Source organism: Falco cherrug, chromosome 1, assembly GCF_023634085.1.
Source record: "Falco cherrug isolate bFalChe1 chromosome 1, bFalChe1.pri, whole genome shotgun sequence".
Lineage (NCBI taxonomy): Eukaryota > Metazoa > Chordata > Aves > Falconiformes > Falconidae > Falco > Falco cherrug.
Genome location: NC_073697.1, coordinates 94,759,537 through 94,784,486, shown reverse-complemented (window position 1 = coordinate 94,784,486; position 24,950 = coordinate 94,759,537). Strand labels below are relative to the sequence as shown.

The 24,950-nt window shown below is 47.8% G+C and overlaps 1 protein-coding gene across 1 annotated transcript; it reads left to right on the top strand.

The window, feature by feature from the left end:
• The first annotated feature begins 419 nt into the window (after positions 1 to 419).
• MYO1H (myosin IH) lies at positions 420 to 24,281 on the top strand. Its single transcript, XM_005445158.4, has 31 exons — positions 420 to 572; positions 1,547 to 1,662; positions 2,627 to 2,825; positions 3,340 to 3,420; positions 3,870 to 4,049; positions 5,091 to 5,189; positions 5,519 to 5,632; positions 6,254 to 6,325; positions 6,897 to 7,016; positions 7,368 to 7,435; positions 7,777 to 7,882; positions 8,430 to 8,510; positions 10,345 to 10,436; positions 11,983 to 12,077; positions 12,314 to 12,360; positions 12,592 to 12,672; positions 13,130 to 13,235; positions 13,498 to 13,615; positions 13,908 to 14,021; positions 14,940 to 15,016; positions 15,577 to 15,645; positions 16,293 to 16,377; positions 16,942 to 17,101; positions 17,968 to 18,051; positions 18,490 to 18,583; positions 19,393 to 19,448; positions 19,942 to 20,077; positions 20,823 to 20,890; positions 21,317 to 21,414; positions 22,394 to 22,493; positions 23,433 to 24,281. Exons 1-31 carry the CDS (start codon positions 447 to 449, stop codon positions 23,454 to 23,456), a joined length of 3,066 nt encoding a protein of 1,021 aa, XP_005445215.2. The 5' UTR covers positions 420 to 446; the 3' UTR covers positions 23,457 to 24,281.
• The last annotated feature ends 669 nt before the right edge of the window (positions 24,282 to 24,950 follow it).

The window sequence follows — 24,950 nt, the reverse complement described above, 5'->3', positions numbered from 1 at the left end:
AAACTGCTTGTCTGGTATCTTCCACTGTTAACTTCCAACTTTGTGCTGGCGAGTGCTTTATCGAGACTGGGTCGGTGAAGCATCCCAGATTGCGACGGCATCTTGGCTGCCAGGTTTGCCTCCCACAGCTGCCCTGTTAGCGAGGGCTGCCTGCAAACCTTGCTCTTCCTCTCGGACCGCAGTCGTGAGCCTCAGATGTCTCGACGGTGGCGGAGCAGGAGCGCAGGCTCGCGTGGTACGGAACGGCCACCTTTGGGCAAGGTGTTAAGAACAGTTGGATAATAATCCCTTGGCGTTAGCCCTGTGAGGTTGATGTGGCCCTGGGGTCATCGTGATGTGGGGAAGGACTTGGCTGGCCCTTAGGGTCCTTGCCTGCTCTCTCCTAATTCTATCCTACACCTTTTGTCTTGTAGAAAGAAGAAGTGGAAGATAACGCTGACGCCAACATGGAAGGGGCTCTGATAGCCCGGGACAGGGTCGGGGTGCAGGACTTTGTGCTCCTGGACTCCCACACCAGCGAGGCCGCTTTCCTCAGCAACCTGCGCAAGCGGTACCAGGAGAACCTCATCTACGTAAGTTCTTCTGGAAAGAAGAGCTGTGCACATGTGTCTGTACCTAACAACAGACCCTGCCAGGTGTTAGCAGGACCCAGCAGAGCTGTCACCCAGCAGTAGTTTGTCTGCTTTAGCTAATGAAAGTAACAGCCTGGGCTTGCTCTGAGTTACCTTACGCAGTTTCAGACTTGCAGTAAAGAGTAAGGGAATGGGAAAGTGAAAGGCTGTCCTTGAAGGCACGGCAGCACTGGATGTGACACCTGGCTGGTCTGAGAAGCGCTGGTGCAAACGAAGGAGGCTTTGTAGTCGTGTCTCCTGGGGGTTGTACGTTGGCTTACGGCAAGTGGTATCCAAATACATGCTTTGCCAGATGAGGGCCGATCCTCACATAGCACTCAGGGAAAGAATTGAAAAGAAGGTGAACAGGGCATTTGGATGTGCTGAAGATGTGTACAAATCAGGGGAAAGGGAACTTGTGCTAAAATAAGTTATTTGTTCATCTTTCACGGTCAAGGAGTTTTCTGTGCTGAGCTGCTGTCTGTGGGACACCCCGTTTGGCTTTTCTTCAGAGCATTACCTATCCGTCACTTCCAAAGATGTGGTGACACAGAGCTGCGATAGTAAATGCGTTATTATGTTAACTTTAATTTAAGCAGGGGAAAAAAATCCCATAAGCGTCATGATTATCAAAACCTTGTCTATAAAATGTCAGGCTTTAAGCTGGCTGTCATTGTTCTGCTCTACTCTTAATTAGGTAGATATTTGGAGAAGTTTGGTGTCAGTTTTGAAATAGCGAAGCCTGTGGAAGGGGCTTTTTTGTGGGTTTTATTTGCTTTTGGGTTTTTTCCCCTTTCCTTCTCTCATAACAAACTCTGCGCCATCCTTTTCAGTTTTCTTGCAAAAAAAAAAAAGTGCTTCGAGTGCTTGACTCCTCTTTTGGGAGCCATTGATGGAGCAGATTTCCCACCTGTATGCATTCTTTCTCCCTGCAGACATACATTGGTACTCTCCTTGTATCTGTCAACCCTTACAAAGAGCTGGATATCTACACAGTGACGCAGATGCAGCTTTATCGAGGGGTAAACTTTTTTGAACTGCCACCACATCTGTAAGTAGAACCCATAGGATTCAGTTGATGTTAATAAATCGGCTTTTCTCTGTAATGCTGTGTACTAGCAGCGAGGTTGTGTACCCATAGTCACTGGGTTGGGTGAGTGTTGATATTCTTCTCTTCCTGCAGGTAAGGATGTGTTTGTCTGGGAGAATAAAAGGGACTGCAGAAGTGATGTTGGGGAAACGGTAGGGGAAGAGTTGTCTTGAAGATAACCATGCAGGCTAGTGCTCAGGGTGTCCTCCTCATTGCACATGGTCTAGTCGGGGCACTGCCTGACCATGTCCATGTGCCAGTCGGTCAGCATCTCTCCCTTCAGTTGTCCAAAACACTCTGGTCATCTTGCCTTGTCCTCTGAGGCCCCGTTTCTGTGCAGGCAACCAAAGGACCAGCAGCGTGCTGGTACTCAGCCTCCACTGGGACTTCCCCGGAGGAAAAGAAACTTGAACTTCCCAACTCTGAGCTGGAATTATTTTTGATGGTGGGAAGTTGCTGGTTAGTTTGCCAAATAGTTTTTTTCTGATTTCTTTTTTTTTTGTTCCCTTCCTGAAGCGGCATAAAAGAACAGTGGTCTTTGTTTCTGTCTCCATCAGGAGAAGTGGAGATCTTCTCTTTGCTGGAAGCAAAGCTAGCTCCTCTGCTTTGGAAGAGGAGCCAGTGTGTGTATAGATCCCTGCTGTGTACAAACCGTATTCCCCAGGAATACATACATGCAGCCCGTGTAAGACCTTAGCAACAGTGGGGGAAAAAGAACAAGCCCCGTTTGCCCCTCAAACACAGACTGTTTTTTTTTCTGTGAGACCTTGAGTCAGACACTTCGAGCTCTGCTTTCCCATCGTGTCTGACGCTTGTAATGTTAGATGAGGAGTAAGTACTTCTGAAAAACCTTTGGTACTCTGCCTCCCGTTGCCATTTCTAACGGATGCTTCTCCTCTGAACGCTCCTTGTGATCCTTGCTCAGCTATGCCATAGCTGACAACGCCTACCGGGTGATGTGCAGCGAGTACAACAACCATTTCATCCTCATCTCTGGGGAGAGTGGAGCCGGGAAGACCGAAGCATCCAAGAAGATCTTGCAGTACTACGCAGTAACTTGTCCAACTACGGAGCAGCTGCAGATCGTCCGTGATCGCCTGCTACTCTCCAATCCTGTTCTCGAGGTAAAACCTAAATACAGGTAAAAAACGCAAAAGAGTTGGCGTCACTGGCATCGCTGCACAAGGCTTTCGTGCAAGCCCACACACCCACACCTGTGATCCTGTTTTCCATGTGTTTGCATGGGCATGTGTAATGTAAATAACATCCATTTGGCCTCTTGGCAGCCCAGCCTCCAAAAGAATGCTTGAGACTTAATAACACTTAATATTTAGAAATGTAAACTTGGGGTTTGGGGTGGAGGCTAGCTGAAACCTGGGAGTACAAGAAAACTGTACACCGTACAACAGCTCCTCGTGGCTTCAGTTATAGGCCATATAAGAAAGGGCGATAATCTGTTTAGCTGAATTCCACGTTAAAGGTAGGGGAATACATTGCTCTGTGTTTCTTTAATCCCACTAAATTCAGGAGTAGGACTCAGCTGACGCAGTGAATCTTTGTTACTGGGATTTTGTCCTGCCTGGCCACCCACGATCTGGGTAAGATGAGATGTGACTTAATCTATCTGTTTATCCGTAGGCTTTTGGAAATGCAAAAACTCTGCGTAATGACAACTCAAGCCGATTTGGGAAATACATGGATATCCAATTTGATTTTAAGGTGAGAACAAACTTAATGGACCGCTATTAAAACAAGCTGTATCAGTGAACCTCTTGGACGCTTACCAGGCAGCACAGGATTTATTAAAACTTACACTGCAGATTTCTGACCCTATTTTTACAGGCCTTGCATTTTGCAAGTAAGGTGACTAGTTATACATCCTGAAAGCTTCCTACATTACTGGCAATGCTATCAGCGCTCTGTGGAAAGCTAATGTAGATTGTTGTAAAGCACAAGCTGCACCAGAAGGACAACAGCAAGCTCTTTAGGTGCAGCTTGTCCTGTTATGGGATACTAACCCTTAAACAAAAGATGGCTGGTAAATAACGGCGGAAACACGTTTCTCCTGATGCTGCTGCTTGTTCCTAGGTGTAAGGAATCAGCCATCACAGTGATGTTGTTTATCTCTTTTGGCGGTGTCGGTATATCGGGCTGCTTTGTTCTGGCAGGGAGCTCCAGTAGGAGGGCACATCCTCAGTTACCTAATTGAGAAATCCAGGGTTGTCCACCAAAACCACGGAGAAAGGAATTTCCATATTTTCTACCAGTTATTAGAGGGTGGAGACAAGGATCTTCTTTGCTGGCTTGGGCTGGAGCGCAACCCCCAGAAGTACGCGTATCTCATCCAGGTGAGTGCCAGTTTGTCCCTCTCGCTGCATCTTACATCTAGAATTGTAGGGATGTGAAAAGCAGCTTTCCTCATGTGCTGAGTGCGCTGCCGAGCTGTTAAGCAAACTTTGTTACAGCAAAACTTACAGGATATTTCCCCTGGGGCTGTCATACACCGTTCTACCCTGCGCACTTTTGTAGCAGGAACAGTTCTAGCTGGGATGGCCTAAGGTTGCACGTGAGAAGTGGCTTATAAGGGATAACATAACTTAATGGATCAGCTGATAATAGTTGTGGGGGCAGAAACAAGCTTTTGGGCAACACGACCCAGTGACAGCAAAGCCATCGGTATTTTTAAAAAGACACTTACGCCACGAGCAAGAATCCTGGTGAATTCCCCAGCTTCTGTGTGTGCAGAAGAGCTTACTGCTGCCATAGGTACTGCTGCTGTGAGAATGTAAACACTCTTAGGCAGGTTTCACCAAACCATTTGATGACCCTGGGTCCCCCTAGTGTGGTCGAGACACTTTTTGATTCATTGAGAAGAGTGGTCTGAGCTACTGAACAGCAGAGTACTCTCTGCAAGTTACACTGTGGATAAAGGCATCTCTTCTAAGGCTCCTGTGTCAGAACCTGCTATAAAATGAGTTTCATGGCATTTATGGACCCTATACTATAGAGGTCCATAGGTATGGTTGTGCAGTATACAGCTCGCTTCATGGTACTGCTGTTTCCTTTCTTCCTTGGTAGTGAAGAATTCTCGGGCAGAAGGCTGCAAGCTCAAGCTCTTCACGGGACTTAGGCACTTATGGTAACCACCATCCAAGCTCAGCGCTTTAAATCATTTAAGTTTTAAATATAAGCCAAAAGATCTGATCAAATGAGCCACTTTCAGGATGAGCAGCAGTGAAATAAACTTGCTAGCTACTTGCAGGCTGCATCTATACAGGATGAAGAAACTGGAAATGAAAGCAGTATGCCCAGTAGTATGCTATCTCTTGCTGATAATAAAATTGCTTTGCCAATCCATTGTGCTAATTAATCTTTGTTTTGCTGTATAGGGTCGATGTGCCAAAGTGTTTTCTATTAATGACAAGAATGACTGGAAAATAGTCCGCAAAGCTTTTTCTATCATTGACTTCACTGAAAAAGATATAGAGGTATGCACATGAAAAGGGACTGAGCCTGCCAAAGTGAATTTAAGGAGTGCACTGCTGTCTTTCCTTCAAAGTGATGGAAGCAGACTTACTTGGGAGAGCCATTAAGGATGGAATAGGACATCATTTGGGGGGGATTGAGGGGTGGGTGATGATCTCTCCCGCTTGGTCCAGCACAACGGCAGTTGATGACAGCAGGTCTCTGCAGCAGGTCGCCTGACTCCCCTCCCTCAGCCTAGCCAATATTCTGTTTATTAGCCCACGTAGGAAAGATTAGTATCACCCCCCAGAGCTGTGGGAACCCTTGCTAATGGTCTATTTCTCATTACTAGCACCTCTTTGGAATTGTTGCTAGTGTCTTGCACCTTGGGAACATTCAGTTTGAAGAAGATAGCAATGGACATGCCATCATTCGTGACGGCATGCAGATCAAATGGATTTCAAAGGTATCTTATCTGAGATAACGGCAGCGCCACAAGCTCTGTGAAGGAACCTTAATCTTTCTGTGTTGTCACAGCACTCTCCAAACTATCAAGCTGCAACAAGGTCTTTTACCATCTCATACCACCACACTCTTCATGCCACTCCCTCTGCTGCCTTCTCATCTCACCTCATCCAGAGCATGCATTCTCTCTCCTCTTGCTTCTTCCTCAGCTGCTCTCTCTTCACTGGCTCTCAACCACTTAACAGAACCAGCCACAGCTGCACCTTATCTACATCAGCCAACCCGCTGCCCCTGAAGCCAACCCACAGCTGTATTTTATCAATTCTAATTAACCCAGCTTCATTCCTCTGCACTGTGTTTTTCTCTTAAGGACAAAAACTTCTGTTCCCAAAAGCAGAAAGGTTGCTATATAAATACCCAGCTTGTGTTATAAATTGTTCGGACTTGTAGGGCCCCTCTTCTCTGTAGCACATCTCCCTGAAACTTCCTTATTGCTGCTCAAAGATGAGTATAACTGGGAAGGGACTGGGGGGTTATGCCCTACTGACCATGCAACACTGCTGATTTAAACAGTTTCCTCCCAGCCATGCTCTTGAGTGCAAATATTTATTTTTTTCTATAGCTGCTGGGCGCGCACTTGTCCATTCTGCAGGAAGCTCTCACCCATCGCAAGATTGAAGCCAGATCCGAAGAGGTACGGAGCAGTCCTGTGTGACCCCAGGAAGCTGGGACCCTTCCCCGCCCCGCCCCAGCTAGCAATGGTGCCAGATGAGGAGCTCTGTTCTTAGCTGTGTTCCAGTAAAAACAGATTGCTCTGTCTGTCTCCCCCTCCGTTATCGCCTTCCTCTTCTAGCCGGAGGCATTAAACATACTCCCAGTATTAAGAGTTTTACTCCCAAACAGTTTGGGAGTCAAATTTGTTTGAGCCAAACAATTTCCTTTTGTTTGGACCCTAGGGTGCTTCCTGGGAAACTGGGCTGGATAAACAGCGGGAAGCCCTGGTAAAAACTGTTCTTTTCTAAATTCTTGTCTAAATTAGTAGTCTACAAAACATAGTACCCCAGCACTGCTGGCGTGTAGTGATACACCAGGCTGGAGCAACTCTGATGGGGAGTCAGGCTGTAGGTGGCTTCGGTTCGCATAGGCTGAGCGCTGACATACGACCATATGGCTGGTTCTCCAAGCCACAAACGTGAACTGGCTTTGGAGAAGTTTGTTCTGATCATCTATAACATTTATCATCTCTGGCGTATCTTTATTTTTAGGTCCTAAGCCCGTTGAACGTGGATCTGGCATTCTACGCTCGGGATGCTGTAGCGAAAGCGATTTATGGACGAACTTTCACTTGGCTAGTCAACAAAATTAACGGCTCTCTAGCCAACAAGGTTGGTCTCTTGTTGAGTGTCCTCCTAGATGCAGAGTGCTCCCAACAGGCTGAGCTGAGTTTCTCCAGCGAGGTCCTACAGCGCTCCTCACCAATTATCTGGCGTGCTTGATCATTTACGGAGGGGCACCCTGCAGCACCGGGCTAGAAAACTGTTTAGTTAGGTGTGGAAGGTGGTATGTTAATTAGTTTTAGCAGTTCATTACCAGCTTTAAAGTGGCCACTGCGTTGGCATGCAACACGAAGCTCTCAAAGGGAAAGTTGAGAATGTAGGTGAAGAAAATGACATGAAATGTGCAGGGCAGAAGCATCAGCTGAAGCAGCAGTTACAGAGCAATGGTGTCTTCAACAGGATTCAACTCGGAAAACAGTTATTGGCCTGCTGGATATCTATGGGTTTGAAGTGCTGGACACAAACAGGTAACAGCTGTCCCTGAGGCTTGGGGGTGACCTGCCCTCATGCTAGGCGGGGGCATGTGCTGAAGTTCTACATGGCTTCTTGGGTGTACTCTTATCCCAGCAAGGCAAGCTACGGGTGACGGCAAAATCCAAGTGTGCCGGCTTAGCTGAGCCCTCGGGGAAAGCTTTAGCTTGGACTTCTTGCCTGGATTTGAGCTGTTGGTACAGCAGCGTGGGGGGAATGTATGGGTTTGATCTGTCTGGGAATGGGTTGTTTGGCTTCAAGACACCAGGTAGTGGTGGGAGAAGTAGAACAGTCCGTGAAATAGATGAAAACTAATGCTTGTTTAACCACTCTGAAGCTTTGAGCAGTTCTGCATTAATTACTGCAATGAGAAGCTCCAGCAGCTGTTGATTGAGATGACCTTAAAAGCAGAGCAGGAGGAATATGAAGTGGAAGGAATAGAGGTAACTTACTATTTTCCCCTTCCCTTTTCTCTTTGAACTACCATTACGCAGGATCCTTTTGGTCTTCAATGAAGAAGGCGTCCTGCTTGCTTTTTTTTTTTTTTTTTTTATTTGCTTTTGGTTTGCATTGTCTTATACTTCCCATGTGAACAGCCACGGGTCTTGTTGTGTAACCCTTCTGCAGTTTAATTTAGCCTGGACTTAATTTTCATCTTTTAAGAAAGGAGTAGAGCTTTCCCCAACACTCAGAAGGACCCCAGTGACAGTGTCCCTGTAGAAATGAAGAAGTACAACAGTGTCGGGCACTGGAAGATGGAGTGTGTTCATGTAGAGAATAAAAGGATGGTCTGTGCCGCTGGAAGTGGGAAGGCTGTAGTGTGGGATGGATCACTGTGCTGTCACGTTTTCCCCAGCAGCTCAGCTGGTCCCAATTCACCAAGCTGATCTTTAGTGGGATTGGAGCCTGGCTCCAAAGAACATAAAAACATAAAAACTGCAAAGAAAAGACCTTCCTCTAAAGTTGTTCTTCCTTTCTTCCCTTTTCCAGTGGGAACCCATTCCATATTTTAACAACAAGATCATCTGCGACTTGGTTGAGCAGAAACACAAAGGAATAATCTCCATTCTGGTAAGAGCAGAGTTTGTGCTAGTTAAATTAAAACGCTTGCCTATGCCCTACTGTAATGGTCCATAATCATATTTTTTACCTCTAATTACGTGATGGGTCCACATTATTCAGAATGTGAGCAAACAGACCTTGTAAACTGTGGATAACTGGCTAGCTGAAAAGGGTCACATAGACATAGTCCAGCTGGCTGGACAAAAATGCACATCGCTCTCAGCTTATCTGAAGTAAAGCAAAAATACAGTGTCTTTGGCTGTTCTTGTTACACAATAACAGGAAGATTTCGGTGGGAAAAGAGTGTTGCAGGTGGGAACAGAAAACTACAGAAGAGAAACTAGGGGCGGGCTTGGTATTTAGGCAACTAACCAATAATGAGCTTAACTTTTGTAATATGTATGAGCTAATTATAAGAAGGCATAAAAGGTGACTGTAAGAGACAATAAACGAAGTCTGCTGATCACTCATATTGAGTGACTGTGTCTTCCTTCCGTCGCAACAGTAAACAAAGACCCAGATTAATGCAGAAGATCTGTTTGCTGGCAAGCTGTGGGTTTTAAAGGCTGTGTGCTGCCTCCGCTGAGACTCCGAGTGCTCAGGAAGGCAGAGCTTGACTGTTGTCTCCACTTACTGCCTGGAGCCTCTGAGGCATGGAAGGGCAAGAAGGTACCTGCAGTCACCTAGCTGGCTGTGGCCAACACCAGCCATGGGAGCCAGGCTTCTTCCCAGTACCGTTAGGGAGGCTGCGGAACGCCGGGATGCTTCTCTGTAGCCTTGATGTCCTTGATGTCCACATGCTGGTGAAGATGAAAGAGGACAATTCATCCCGTCTATCTGCTCCCATGACTCACTAGCCTGGATGTCGGACGCTGCAGAAGGGCCCAGCTAGGAAAGAACCCTGGGAGCCACCTATCTCCTCTGGAGCCGCACGCCTTCCTCTTGCTTCCTTGCCCTTTGGTTGTTACTGCTCCTAAAACACTTGGTCAGAAGAGATCCTCTTTGTGCCTTCTTAGGGATGGTGGGAGATGTGGGAGAGGCTGAAGGCAGCTCCCTCCAGAGCCTTTAACCAGGAGCGTGTCCTGCAATGCTGAGCTTTTTGCTCCAGTTAAGTGTGCGGTTCCATGGGGATGGGGCTGAGGACATGAGCTGGCTGCTGAGATGATGCTTCCTTGAATGCCAACCCTAATTAAGAAATAATCTTCCTGTAGAGACTTGTAGTTAACTTGAATTGTCCCTTGCCACCATCTCTGACGTGTCCACAAGGCTGAATATTTTTATCACCTCGGTACAGGAGGCAAAGGATCAGTAATATCCAGAAAAGGTGCTGCTGAAGCTCAGCATTAGCTTCACGTTGCAATGGGCTGCTCTCTCAAGCAGGGCTTTTCTACACGTAGTACAATCGGGCGAGCAGAAGGAGTGGTGTTTCTTGGGTCAGAAAAAAATATTCTGTAAGCTTGTCTTTCCCCTCCAACTCTGCAATTACATCCAAATTCATCCAGACTGAGAGTCCTTTGGGTCCTTCTGGATTCTGGTGTCTAATGATGTCATCTTTCTCACTGGTTTGGCTTAAATGAACTACAAATAATAAAGGATGAGGCAGGACATTGCCATTTTTAAAAGAAAAAGCCAGATTTGACTTAACTTGATGTGTCCAGGCAGTTCTACTGAAAACGGATAAACACCGCTCTAGATTTACCTAGGAAATGGCTTGTGTAAAAATAGAACTTGTCTTAAATTGTAACCGAGCTCCTTGGTTCTGTGTAACAAAGTTGTACCAAATGTTAGTGAGGAGGGAGCAGCCTGTCCAGAGCAGTGTTTGACCTAGCGTCTGCTGTTCCAGGATGAAGAATGCTTACGACCTGGTGAAGCAACCGACTTGAGCTTCTTGGAAAAGCTGGAAGAGAAAGTAGGAGATCATCCCCACTTCGTGACGTATGCATTTACACTCTGTATCCTATCGCAGAGGAAACTCTTCCCACCTCTTACCTGTAACAGAGTACTGGGGAGGGAACAACCGTTGCTTTTTGCCAAAGAAAACCCAGCAGCCCATCGGCTGTCTAACACTGTGATGCGCTACGCTGGTAGAGTAGGACCTGGGGTACTGGGGAGGTGGTGGTGATGGGGGGAGGGGATTCCTGTCTCTTTAGCAGTGTGATGCTGATCTTTGAGTCTGGCTTCACTCCACACTAAAATTAGGAACTAAATATTAGATGACTTGGGCCTGTGATTTTAACCCATGAATGTTAGGTGGCTTTGGCCATAGGTGGCTTTGTCCCCCATTGACTCCAGGGAAAGCTGAAGAGCTCATGAAAAGGAGCCTAATGCCCTAAGCTGTGAGGGGGACATAAATATTTAAGTCCATCTTGATAGGTGTGAGCTTTGACTACGAAGAGGAAGGAAACATGCTCCTGCTGGAGTCTCCCAGATGAGCAGCGTTTTGGTTAATACTCAGCGTGTGGCATTTGCTGACCTGGTTTGGTGGCATATGAACACGCTGGCAGGTCCCAGCAGGAGCCTGAGGAAAGGCTTTGACGAGCCATCAGTTCAGAGTCACGCTGCCGGATTGTCACCGTTTTTACATCTCGAGTTCATCACAGCCAAGTAGGAAATTTGTAGCCAAGTTCCTTGTCACCGCAATGTGCCTTAATGCTGCGCTGCCTGATTAAAAGCTTTAAATAGAAGTGTGAGAGCTACTTAAAGGGGATCTGTACTCGGTGATGCTCTTGGAAGGGAACTTTGATGTACTAATGTGCTGTTGTGACACACGACTCTGGTGTTACAACTGCTTACAAAGCTGAAACTTAAACTGTTAAGTTGCTCTTTCTTTTTTTCCTTCTTTTTCCCCAGGAGCCCTTGCTTTCTAAAATATTCCTACTGTTCTTGGAAATTTTGATTCCTCCTTTGCACATGAGTTCTTGCTCTAAGGCAAAACATCTCCAAAAAATCCTTCCCCTCCCCGTTTCCCTTCAAAATTTAGGAAGCTGGTGATCTTTTCCTCACGTAGGCAATGAGAATGTATTTAAATGAATGTTAGGGGAAGAATTCTTAATACTTCTGGAAAGGGTGATGGTTGCCAAATGGCAATGGATAGGTTGCAGTTTGGGGTAGCTGACTCCCATCCTCTGCTGCTGGCTGCTCAGAGTGGACAGATGGGTGATGGTTCGATTATGGGCTGTAACCGTACAGTCAGAGCTGCATCAATAGGAGAAAACATTAGGCTTCCAGCTGCTTTTTGTGCAGGTGACTTTCTAGAAGGTCTTTTTCTTTCTCCTTTTCCCCCTTTTCCCCTTGGAAGCCCTTTTTCCCCCTTTTCCCCTTGGAAGCCCTTTTTCCCCCTTTTCCCCTTGGAAGCCCTTTTTCCCCCTTTTCCCCTTGGAAGCCCTTTTTCCCCTTTTTCCCCTTGGAAGCCCTTTTTCCCCTTTTTCCCCTTGGAAGCCTTTTTGCTGCTTTTTCTTAGTGTGTTTTTCCCCCCCTGCAGTCGCAAGCTTGCAGACCAGAAAACACGGAAATCCATTGACTGGGTGGATTTCCGCCTCCTTCACTACGCAGGAGAAGTCACTTACTGTGCTGTGGGTGAGTGCAAGCGAAGCGCCAGCCGGGAAGTTACCTGGACGTTTAAGCCGATGTGGTAGGTGATAACCTGATGGGAAGATGAATTACAAAATATCTGCCCTCTGAAGGTACCGTTTCTTGGAACTCATAAACGTGCATGTAGTGGGACTTCTGAGGATATAAACATCCCGGTTTTGTGTAGTCTCCAAAAGAATTAATCTTTTTTTTTCTTCTTCTTTTTTTTTTTTTTTCTTCAGGATTTCTGGAGAAGAATAATGATCTACTGTACAGAAACCTGAAAGAGGTAAGAATGGAAAAGGCTGCTGTTCTCTCAAGTTACCTTGCTTGAAGCAGAAATGTTTTGCAGAAGACTTCTTTAATCTCTGTAGCAAACAAGAGTGTATGTTTCTCCTTAGCGCGGTTCTTTGGGCGCCCATGTGCACGTCCTCACAGCTGTGCTGCTCAGAATTGGAAGCATCACAGTAGGGATCGTGTGGCTGCTAAATCCGGCAGCTTTTCATTTCTCCTTTTCCAGGTGCTGTGCAACTCTAAAAATGCCATCATGAGAGACTGCTTTTTGCTCTCGGAGCTAGACAACAGGAGGCGACCAGAGACCGTGAGCTGCATCTTTAGTCTTAACTTTGAACATAAACTCAACTTCCCAAGTCTCGATTTAACCGTGATCCTTCCCTGGTCCTGAACTCAGTGCTGTTTTTGCTGGTGTTACACCCCTGCTGGCTTCCTGGTAGTTAAACAGTGATGTTGCTGAGCCAGCAGCTAGCAACGTGCCATACCTTCGCATTGTTATTCATGCATCCTTCTCCAAGGAGCCCTGTGCCGAGCATCCAGCAGTAGGTACTTACTGACGGGCTGCCTTGCGTGTACTGCTGCATGGCAGGGGTTCAAGTATTCTGGGTAACGTATGATCAACTAGGCTTCCAAAGCTTTGTGCTACTAATGCATACGTCAGCCTTTCTCTTAGAGTGTTTGGAGGGAGCGCAAGGAATGAATTGATTTCGATTACTGCGGTGATGGGTTCCAAAGCTGAGAAAGTTCTTTCGGTGTTGTCCTAGGTTGCAACCCAGTTCAAGAACAGTCTGATGAGTCTTATAGAAATCCTGATGTCCAAGGAGCCGTCTTACATCCGATGCATTAAACCCAACGACAACAAGGAGCCTGGTAAGGCATTGGGCTGAGGATGCAGTTGAGAAGCGAGGGAGACTTTAGCTTGTAGCTAGGTACAGCATATATATGTGTGTGTATGTATGTGTGTGTATATATATATATTTATATATTTTTTTAAAAATCTTATTTAAGCTAGCAGCAAAGTCATCACCCTGGGTAATTGTGGACTTGATTCCTTCCTTATTTGTCCCAATACACAGGCAAGTGAGTGAGCTTCCACAGACAGTATTTACTGGTGGATGTGTTTTCCCTACAGGGAAGTTTGATGATTATCTGATCCGACATCAAGTGAAATACCTGGGTCTGATGGAACACTTGCGGGTGCGACGAGCTGGCTTTGCGTACCGGCGGAAGTACGAACTCTTCTTGCAAAGGTAAGTGGAACTATTTTACCCCTCTAGCCAGGTAGACCTGGCCTCCCACGAGGGCTGGCTTCAGGGCAAGGTTTGTTTAAATGTCAAGTTCCAGCAGCAGGAGAATGTGGAGGTGTCAGCAGACACTCTTCTGCACCAAAGGTGACCTTTGTGTGTGTCTTTCGTCTGTATCCCTTTTGGTCTGCTTGGCATCTCCTGCCTTGAATAAAGCAGCAGGAATCTGGCAGGGAGAGTTTCAGGAAGGGGTTCCTCAAAGTCAGTCATTTGTGCTGATGTCTTGCTCATCTTTCAGATATAAATCCCTCTGTCCGGCTACCTGGCCCCATTGGCATGGGCCAGCAGCTGAGGGTGTGGAGAGGCTCATCAAGCATATTGGCTACAAGCCTGAGGAATACAAATTAGGAAGGTAAACTTCCTTTTTCTGGCTGTCATCTCTGCTCAGCTGCGTGGTGCTTGCTATATTTGATCTTCTGTCCTGTCTGTGACTGCAAGCCACCATGCAGTGCTTCTCGGAGAGCTGCAAGGCATAGTGGTGTGAACCGGTGCCTTTAGCTCGGCTCTTGCTTGGCCATGGGAAGGGGGTGGACCTGCCTGGGTCTGCCAACCTGATGGCTTTGGATTAGTGACTTCCTTAAAACAGGCCAAAGTAACCTCCCCCCAAAGCTATACCACACACAGGAGCAAGGAGACACAAAAAAGCCCAGCTGCGTAAATTTCCTTTTTATTTTTACCTTTTTATTTCCATGGAAGCTTGAATCCAACCTATTTTCTTCAGCCCCTCCGGGTTAGGGGAGTCGGGGAGATGGGCTGCTTTGCTTCAGCTCCAGGTCTTCCCGTTTGCTTGGGCAACCCAAGGCACCTTCTCTGTCTTAGGCGTGGTGGTTGGGGTTTTTTAACTGATATTTGCAATGACTTGCAACCTTGATGTCCCTGCTAAGGCATGGGGCAAGGCAGGGCTCCCTAATGTCACCTTCAACCTATGGCTAAGACAGGGAAACTTATTTTCACTGGGGTTTGGCTGCTTATCCTGAGCTTCACAGCTCCTGGGGAAACGCGCAGGAATCCCAGCATGGAGAATTCGAGTTCTTCCAGGGCACTGGGGACCTTGTGCAGTAACTGGTGGTTTGCTTCCTTCCCTCTCCCTGCCACCCTTTGCCAAGCCCTCTGCACCCTTTCAGCATGTGCCAGCCAGCCAAAGGAGGATCTGGCGGTGGAAGGAGGTGTAGCTTGTTAACGTCACAGCTAGCTGGAGGACTCTGAGCCGCGTTAGGGCAGCTGGAACGATGGCTTGCTGCAAATAAGCTGTTCATGGTCTCTTTTTCAGAACCAAAATATTCATTCGTTTCCCAAAGACTCTGTTTGCTACTGAAGATGCATTTGAATTCAGAAAGCACGTGTTGGGTATGGTTTCGGTTCCCTTTATCTGTATATAAGAAGCAGAGCCTGGCGAACTGTGTTCCTGGGCTCCAGGGTCACGTAGCAGATGCACTGCGGTGAGAGCAGAGACCCCTGTCCTGGGGTCTGGGCAGCCCAAGGAAAACAGCTCTTTTTCCAGGGTGGGGAGAAATCCCTAGCTTTATTGCTTGAGCCCTGGACACATACCTCCTTTAGAGCTCCTCGGTCCTGATAGTGGCTGTTGGTCTGTGCCTAGATGCGCCAAGTACCTTTCCCTTGGGATCGGGCTACCACCTGTCTCACCCTTCTGTTACCTTTTGTACCTGCTTGAAATGCATAAATGCAGGGGGCTGCCTCAGGGCACGTGTACCTACGCAGGTGATATTTTGTCCTGTTGGTGTTCTGGCACCTTTGTTCCTCGGTGGTGATGCAGCCCCTCCTGTGCCTTGGCACGTGGTGTCTGATGGCTGGGAACACAGCTCCTGAATGCCATCATCCTACAGATGTGAGCAATATCTCTGCCTTTTTTATTTTCTTTTTTTTTTTTTTCCTTTTCTTTTTGCCAGTTTCAAGACTACAAGCCAAATATAAAGGATGCCTTGGGAAAAGAGAGTATGTGAAGAAGAGAGGAGCAGGTATGGGCTCTGGAATCGAGGAATTCTCTTCCTAGGGCTATACTTTCCAGTAGGTGTTGCAGCTTGGGAAGGTCACATATCCATGCTGCTGCAGGTAGCGCTCGCAGCTTGCCGGCAGGGCTGTGGGTGTTGGGGTGAGGTGCAGGTGAGGGTTGCATGAAGAGCATTCACCGAGGTCTCTAGTGCTGTTTAGCTCCTCATACCACGCGCTGCTCTTGGCCTCACCCAGGTGTGGGCTGCGGGAGCAGCTCTGCGCAGCGGCAGCACCCTCTGCTGTGCATCTGGGCACGGACTGGGGCACCCAGGAATTGTTCGTGGGCTGCTGGGGGAACAGACCCTCTTATTGCAGTGGATATAAATTGCTCCAGGCTCCCGGGCCAGCTTTCTGCGATGGGCTGCTTGCTGTGCGTGGGGGACAGCAGGAGGCTGAGTGATAACAAGGTCTGGCGCTGCCTTGGTGCTGAGCTTTGTGGTACTGGATCAACCTGTTATGACGGCAAAGAAAATGTTCTAAACTTCTTACTGTCAAGATCAGCTGATGGGAAGCTCTGCAGAAGAGCCAGTTACAACTTCTGCTACGTGAATGTAAAGGATCATATGGCACGGGACCTCTGGCGCTAATACAAGGACCTGATTAATTCTTGCAGCTATCAAGCTGGAGGCTTGTTGGCGAGGAGTGCTGGCACGGAAGGAGGCCAAGAGGAGAACGTGGGCAGTTCGGATAATCAGGCAGTAATTATCACTGTGGGGAGGGTTGTGGGTGGTGGGTCACAGCGCAGTGGTGGTCTCTGGACAATGAGTCCAGAGTACTGGCAGTACGGTGAGTCGAAACCATCTTCTTCACACCCATTTCTAAGCCCTCCTTGCAGTTAGGAGGGCAGCTGTCAGACGGGGTTGATCAGAAATTCCTGTCACCTCATCGTGAGTTCTCTGAACAGCACAAATTTCTGTCACTCTGCTAATTTAGATTGGCACAGAGGATCACCAAACCGATCTTTGCATGCCTGTCCCTTCTCGTATAGGTGGTCCTCACTCTCTGCTCCCTTAAACCCAGCTCTGGAATACTGCATCACATGTAGAGCAGCGCACTTCTTTTCCAACTCTGTATTTTGGCCAACAGAACCTGGAAAAAAGTGTTAATGTTTATAATATTCTAAAGCTTGAGATTTCCCTTGCTGTAACCCAGGGGAGGGTGTACCTAGGTTAATGATCCTTAGCCTGTCCAGTGCCTTCTGTGCCTTGATTTCTGAAGGTAACATGGAAGTTCTGGTCCGGATATTATTTTTTTTTTTGTAGGTTCATAAACGGCTTCATCAATCGGAAGAAACCCCTTTGCCCAGAAAACATCAGATTTGTGCGGCTTGTGCAGTACAAGTATTTGATGAAGCTCAGAGATCACATTCCAAAAAATGTCTTGGACAAGAGCTGGCTCCAACCTCCGTCCATCCTGGAAGAGGTGAGTGCTGCTGCAGGCTTCAGGAGAGGTGAAGAAGACCTCTGTTCTGTGGTCACCTGCGTGCACGCTTCATCTTGGAAAAAAGAAGTGATCCCCTGCTGGCTTGTCCTCTGTTCGGGCACAATGGCAGAGCTTTTGGAAGATCCTGAGATCCCGGTGTTTGGGGGAGGATGGGGGTGGGAGGAACCCACTGCTTTTTTCCAAGGGGAAGGAGGGAGCTCTGTGCTTTTTAGCAATAGAAAAGATGATGCGCTGACAGAAAATTGAACTCATGAGCCCAATTAAAGCCCAAATTAATCCCCCGATGTTTGAAGCTTGCAGCCCAGGCAGACCTGCTGCCTTTCATCCTCTTTGGTGGGGCAAGTAGCTTCAGTGCATGAATTGGCCAAACTCAAACTGCTGCCAGCAGAACCCTCGTTTAGGAAGAGCTGCTGTCGTTTGTTACAGCCCCTTTGATTCTGCCCATAGCCTGGCTCAGGACTGGAGCAGCTCGCTCCCACACTGGCTGTGGCCAGTGCTCGGTGGGTGAGGTGGCCCAGGACATTGGGAAGCTCAGGGGGAAGGTAAGGGGAAGAGCAATGCTGATGGTGTGCTGTGTGTGCAGCCCAGCGGTCTGGTCTGGGGGTGACGGATGGGGTTTGCAACTCTAGCGATGACGCAGCTGCTCTGTGTGCTGTGTCCTTCAGCTGCTGCTGGGCATTGATCCTCCCCTGGTAGCAAAGCTCTTTGGAAGGTGGGGCTGGGGGAGCTCGGATGGACTTGTAACTAGATGTTAAGAACAGCTTGCACTGGGCATGTATTTGTCAGGACTGCAGCAGGAGCTGTTGGCACAACTTTGTTATTTTTTTTTATTTTTTTTAATGTAGACATCTGAGATGCTACAGAAAATCTGCGTGAGGAACCTAGTGAGGAAATACTGCCGAGGTGTTAGTGCCGAGAGGAAAGTGCAGGTAACTCACACGTGGAATGCAAATGTTCGAGTTAAACCACGCTGTGCACATGTGAGATCTGCTGTCTGTGAACTGTCCAAAACACAGACAGCACCTTCTGACACACCGCTGCTCCTCTCGCTGAGCAAACATTCCACAGCCCAGAGCCAGCGGCGCTTGCAATACGCAGCTCTCCTACAGACACGTGGGTCTGAACCTTATGGCATGAAAACAGCGTTTTGTGTAATTAGAAATAAGAAAAATCTGTAGGGCTGCTCAGTCTCTACTACCCCATTAGTTGGTGTAACACAGCGATAACCCTAAATCTGTCGGAAGAAGCCAGGGAGATGCTGTGCGGGCGAAGGGATGGTGGTGGCAGTAACGGTGCCTGTGTTACAGCAGCTGGTGTTACTGGTGGGGAAACTCCAGGAGTGTAAAGGCTGTTCCTTCTTGCAACAGTTGCAGCAAAAAGTGGTAGCAAGCGCCGTTTTCAGAGGGAAGAAGGAGGGCTACCAGCAGAGCATCAACCAGCCTTTCATGGAGACCCGGCTCAGTAAGTACACAAAGCCCTGAAGGACTCGGCCACATGCTCCTTGCTCAGGAAAAGTCCGTTTGACAAATGGACTCAAGTTTCCAAGAGAAATTCCCATCTGACCGAGGCAGCATCGCCTCTGTCAGACCCAGCCTGGGCCCTGCCACTGGGGTGCCCTTCCTGGGTCGTGTCTAGTGATGCTAAATGTGGCCATCAGTCTGCCAGACTGTTCCTAAACTGGGGGTGCCTGGCATTCCCCTTGGGACAGAGCCATAAATCCAGGCACGGGTGGGATGGGTCCGGACCCAGCCTTGCTGTGCTGGATGGAGCAGGGAGGCTGAGCGGGGGTGACAGGATCCAGTCCTAAGGGTTGGAGAGATGGGAATCTTAGGAATCCACGTGGTCGGTGTTAAGCACATAAAAGACGTGAGAAGGGAGCCCTGGCAGTGTGTTGGCAGGGCGAGGGAGCTGGGTGACTGGGCAGGGTGCGGTGGTGTGTGGGTGAGGTGCTGGGGTCGTTGTTGGAAGGTCCTGGAGAGCTTCAGCTGGAGCCTGGCGCAGAAGGAAAAATGCTCTCCCTGGTTCTCGGCACAAATCCTTCTGTGCCGGGGCCCGAACCAAGATCAGCCAGTAACTGCCAGTGTGAATTATAGGCAGGAAAAATGGTTGGAATGGGTTTAGGAGGAGCTGGAAGTGAACACCCCTTGTTTAGAAGGGAGTGTACCATGGGGACTGACGGGATGAAGACCGCGCAGCTGTGGTGGTTTGCTGGTGGGGGTGGCAGCTGTCTGTCACCTGCACTCAGTTTCTCTTTCTGGTTTGCTCTTCAGAAGAGAATGAGATAAACCCCAAAGTACTGCAGCTCATCCACGGTGAGATGATAAAGGTAAGGGAAGGACAGGGGGAGCTCAGCCGCTCTGGAACCAGCTTCGCTCGATCACCCACGATCCGTGATGCCTGAGGCTGTCCTGCAGCCGTGCTGCCGGGGCAGGGCAGACTGAAGAGCAGCATAGAGGACTTCCTCGCTTTTAAATTGGACACAAGTCTCAAATTGCACCTGGACAAAAATAATTGAAGATTGCTTGTATCAAAAGCTTTGCAAGCATCGCTAAGCCTATTTGGGCTGTAACGGGCAGAAGTGCGGGTGTGTGCACTGCACTTCCCAGGGTTATGGCATAGAGGGCACAGGTAAACCGTCTTTCTCAGAGCAGGATTATACCATCTGAATTTCCAAATATAAAGAAACCAGATGGTTATAAGCAGAGGTTGGCAGCAGCTGGGATCCACAGCTCTGTGGTACGGTCTGCTCCCCGCTGAGCTGCTTCCAGCACAGGATCCTGCGGGAGTGGGAGATGCTGATACCAACTCGTTGTTTTCAGTATGTGACCCCCGTGATAAAATACGACAGGAACGGGTTCAAAGCGCGAGACCGGTTACTTGTTCTGACCCAGTCCTCAGCCTACGTGGTAGAAATGGCCAAGATCAAGCAGAAAATTGACTACGCCACTCTGAAAGGTAACGGTGGAAGTCGGTGTGGGATTTCCCTTCCTGCCAGTGACCCTGGAAGTGGAAAGACAAACTTCTGGAACTTGGTTTTTCCAAGATACTTGAAGCAATGATCTGTCTGAGAACGCTTTTTTTCCTGGGGGATGGATAGAAGGTCTGTGTGCCAGCATGCGGTTCCTTGAAGTATAAATTATGAGTACGAGGACACAGCTCTTCCAAATGCTTAAATGCAGGAAGACATCCCTTTATGCTGAAATAGAGGGGAGGAAAAAACAAAACAATAAAAAACATCCCACCTTGCCTACCCCATTTTGTAGGTATTTTTTAATCCTGCCGTTGTCTGAACTGTCCAGGGATAGAACACACGCTTTCTGCCTCCTCCCTTACCAAAACAAAGGTAGCACAGAAAGGTATGGAGCGAACAACCGATGCACTGTGTTTAAATAACCAGTGCTGCAAATGCGTTATGGACAAGTGGATGACAGAAAAATGGATTTCAGAAGGTATTTTGACAACTTTAGATCAGTTCTTCAAAGTAGCAGCTTTGCATTTGGCTCTAAGCTAGTGGGTTGCCGGTTTTTTCACACTTAATAAGGTACAGAGCCCTCCTTCAGGGACGTGGCATCCTTCCACAAACAAGTCAGGGCTGCAGGCTGTTCCTGCAGGAACAGCACCCTCGTGCTGGGAAGGCAATGGTGGTGGTGTGGAACTGGCTTTGGTAGTTTTCCCTCTAATTCTTGGATTTCTTTTGAAGGTATTTCCACCAGTAACCTGAGCGATGGGATTGTGGTCATTCATGTTCCTGAGGACAACAAGCAGAAGGTAGAAAATTGTAATGTAGCTACTGCAAGCTTGTGGTCAGCAGGCAGGTCTTGTAGCTGATGTTTCTGTCTCCCTACGAAATGCTGGGATTACACAATTAATGGTGTTGTCTAGCTGATTACAGAATTAATATTTTACGTTCTTGCTGTCTCTCACCATGAAAGCTTCGAATTTTTTTTTTTTTTTAGAAGAGTCGAAGTTGCTATGAATCCTAAATAGTCCCTAGAAAGGATGCTTAACAAACCAAACTTGTACGTTGTGGTAGTCATCACTGTGTTGTTGGCAGTCACCTCTGCACAGCAGTCACTGCTCTGGCATCAGAAAGGAGTTTCTCTGCACAATGGCTGCGTGGCTTTTACGTGCTGGGGTGATGCCATGTCACTTTATGTCTCTTTTTTTTTTTTTTTCTTTTGTTTTTGTTTTCAGGGAGATGTGATACTTCAGTGTGAGCATATCTTTGAGACGGTCACTAAGCTCTGCATGCTGGCCAATAAGCAAAACCTCGTGAAAGTTGTGCAGGGAAGGTAAGGAAGGAAGTGGAATGGGTGGAACTGCGCGGGCTGGATTTCATGGAAGAACCCGCTTCAAAAACTGTTAGGCCTGGACTACTTGGGTCAAAACTATTAACATCACCCCAGCAGGCAGTGCCCTAAGCTGATCAGGTCTACTGCAACAGCATGGGTGTTTTCAAGGCTCCCTTTCATAGGCACAGGGAAGTGAGATGGGAGATGTGCTGGAAGAAGAAAATATATTAAAAATCATTACACCCTTTTTTCTGCGCTGATGAAGCTTGCTTCCGTGACGGCTGCAGTTGCACCTTGCTAGGTGTGCTGCTCATGATCCATCTGCCTAAACCCTGGCCTTGTTAATAGGTGACTGTATTTTAAAAACACTTCGCCCCCCCCCCGCCCCCCCCGGCTTCTGCTGTTGTGACCTAGGCGTGAGGTTGTGGGTTTAGTGGTTTCACAACCGATCTCATTAGCACCAGCTCTGAGGAAAGCCTGCTGGGCTGAGCCTGTGGGTCACTTCAGGATAAATGCTCCTCTCCCTAAAAGACTGAGAAGGTCCTGAAATGTGATTGCTGAGCACAGGAACCTTCTCAGCCATGCCACCGAGCTAATGGCAGGTGGATGCAGGCTGTCTTTCAAATCTCTGCGTGAATTGAAACTGGCATATGAAAGCTGGACTTCTGCTCCAGCTTTTCTCTCTGGCCTTTGCATTTCAATTGTAATTAGATTCTGTATGTTCAGTGGTTTTCTCCAGGTCAGATCTGCTTATCTTCTAGTGCTTAATTGTGCCAGGAAAATTCAAATGCAGGCATGCTCCATTCATCAAACCCTTCTGGTTTTGTGTGGTATAATGCAATTGTTTAGGAAATTTACCCAAGCTGGAGGGCTCTGATCTTCTAATCCAACGAGATTTGCCAAGGGAACAGAAATAAAGGGGGCTTAAAGTAAAGCCTATTGTGAGGAAAGCATCTAACAAGTCATTCTGTATTTGCAGTCTTCAGTTCCGAATTGGCTCTGGGAAGGAAGGGACAATGGTGTTTACCGTCGGGCAGGAGCCTCAGGTCTTCAAAGCCAAAAATGGACAACTAACTGTGGTAAGACCTCATCTAAGCCCCGGGAATACGACTTGTGCTTTCTCCTTTTGATGCTCAGCCCCCGCAGAGAGCACAGCTCAGTTCTAGCAAGGGCTCTTTAGGAGTTCAGAGGACTTGATTCCCCTTACAGAGCAGAGGTGTGTGACAGAACTACCCCATCAATATCGACCTACCTAAAAGAATGCATAATAGATGGTCACCGCTGTGTTGGGAGTTGCAGCTCCCGTACCCTGCACGTGAATTGTTACCGCTACTTGCTCTCCCAAGTTAGCATGGGGAGAGGGAGCAAGGCTTTCTCCTGGCTTGGTCATTTAGAGGATCTAGCTTGAGCCCAAATTCCATGTGCACCTGCAAAATGAGGACTCAGGTGAAGTTTGCCACCTCTTGTTGCCTCCCTCAACCAAGTTATTTCTGAAATGGGTTGGAGGGTGGAAAGCATTCCTTGTCACCCAAGCAGGTTATCTGAGAAGGAAGGATCCACCGCAGCCGGTGGCAGTCTGGGCAGAACTGCCACTGAAGGGGGAATGAATTCTGGCTCCATACGTAGCTCTGGGAAAGAGGGAAGCTCTGCTTCTGCCCTTGCTCGTGGTCAGGCAGGGAGGTGTGCTAAACCTGCCTCCACCAGCTTGCAGCTGCAAGGCAGCAAATAGCCAGTGTAGCTGGAGGAACAAGGAAAGATGTGGGTCTTTGCTGCTTCACTAGTTACCTTACCACGTTTGGTAGTTAGCTGACAGCTCCAAGAAGAATTACACGCCAAGATGTAACACCCTCAGGGCACTGGTTAGCTGTCCTTGCAGTCCCAAGATGGAGGGAGTGGTCTTCCAATGCCAATTTTTAAAACAGAAACACCACAACCTCTTTTCTCACAAACAGGACACCTCAAGGACGTAACACTTATTGTTTTAATGATTTAACGACTCCTTCCTTTTCTCATACCAGGTGTCAACCCAGGCAATGTTTTGATGAGAAACAGTTCCTGTTCCTGGTCAGTGTCTTGGCTGGGAACAGAAAGGAGCCTGCAGGATGAGACCAGTACTCATCTCCCCTGGAATCTGATGCCATAGGGCTGCTGTGATTTGAGAGTTTGCTTGCATCTTTTAGGCTCTTTTTTAATAGTTTAAAACTATTCAACTATAGCTAAATAAATTCCACTTTGTTGCTGTAACGTTCCAGTGAGCATAGATGCTTGTTACACAGTCACAGGGAAATGCTTATACCAGAAGTTGGTTCCACACTTAAAATGTCCATCTCTGGTTTAAATTAAAAGCTGAGAGCTCTGGCCAGTCAGGAAGGATTAAGATAGAAGCAAAAAGGCTTCTCTAGCTGTACTTTGAGTCACAACTCACCAGACCTGCATCAAGTGCTGATCAATGAAGCTAACTCTGGTCTAAACCCACCTTTTCCCTCGGGCAGACTGGCAAAGCCTTTAAAACCAGCAGCTCGTCCTTCAGCATGTGGAGATGGTTAAACGTAGCTGGTGCTGGTATTTTTGTCGGTGTATCAGCATATGAAGCTGCTCACCTGGAAATCTCAGTAAGCTGCTTTGTCTGCTCTGACATGGGCAGAGATCTTTTTGCTTTTTGAGTAACACTGTCCTGGTTATCCCTGTGCAGCAGCTACAATGCAGTGGAAGCAAAACCATAAAAGAGGACCAAAACGCCTCCTCTTAAAAAGAGGGATGTGCTGGCTTGGTGCAGTCTGGTTCAGAAGAAGCCGGTTTCCTGCTGCTGAACCTTCATCCCTGTCCACAGAGCTGAGGCTGCTCACTCAGGAGTGTGGTAGGCACTGCTGTTCCCCCTGCAGCTGGGAGGGCAGGGGGGGAAGGCCGGCATTCTCTGCTGCCTCCTGCCTGGACACTGTTCACAGCACTTACTCTGCTGCCTCATGTTGAGGCAAACGTTTGTAGCTCCTGCTGCAGCTTGCTTCTGGCTAGGCTGAATCCTAGACTTGATCCTTGACTTGCTGCCTTTAAATCCTGGGGTCTACAGAGGCCCCCGAGCCAGACCCCGGTGCCTCTGCCGTGAGCAGTGCCAGGAGGTAAAACTTAACACCCAGGGAGGTAAGGGATGATGCCTGGTACTTCTTCCTAAAAGTTCCTTCCAGCTCCATGGACCACGAGGACAGCATGCTTCGAAACAAGTAATAAAATGGCTCGCATGTAAATATGAAATATCTAATTTATTGTGTTACATTTTTTTTAAAAAAGTACATATTGCAAACACCAACCGTACACTGAAATCCAGCTTAAGCTTTTTTTTGTGCATGATTATAAAGTGGGAGGGAATGATTGTACAGAACACAGATGAATTTGCTGCTATTGTCCATGAAATGGAACGACTCCATTAAGACTGAAAGGTTCTACCTACCCTTTGCTCTAAGGTGGAGCCTGGGGTAGGATCCAAAGCCTGCCTTGTGTAAATACAAGAGTAGCTGCTTTGGTGCCACAACTGTACTCAT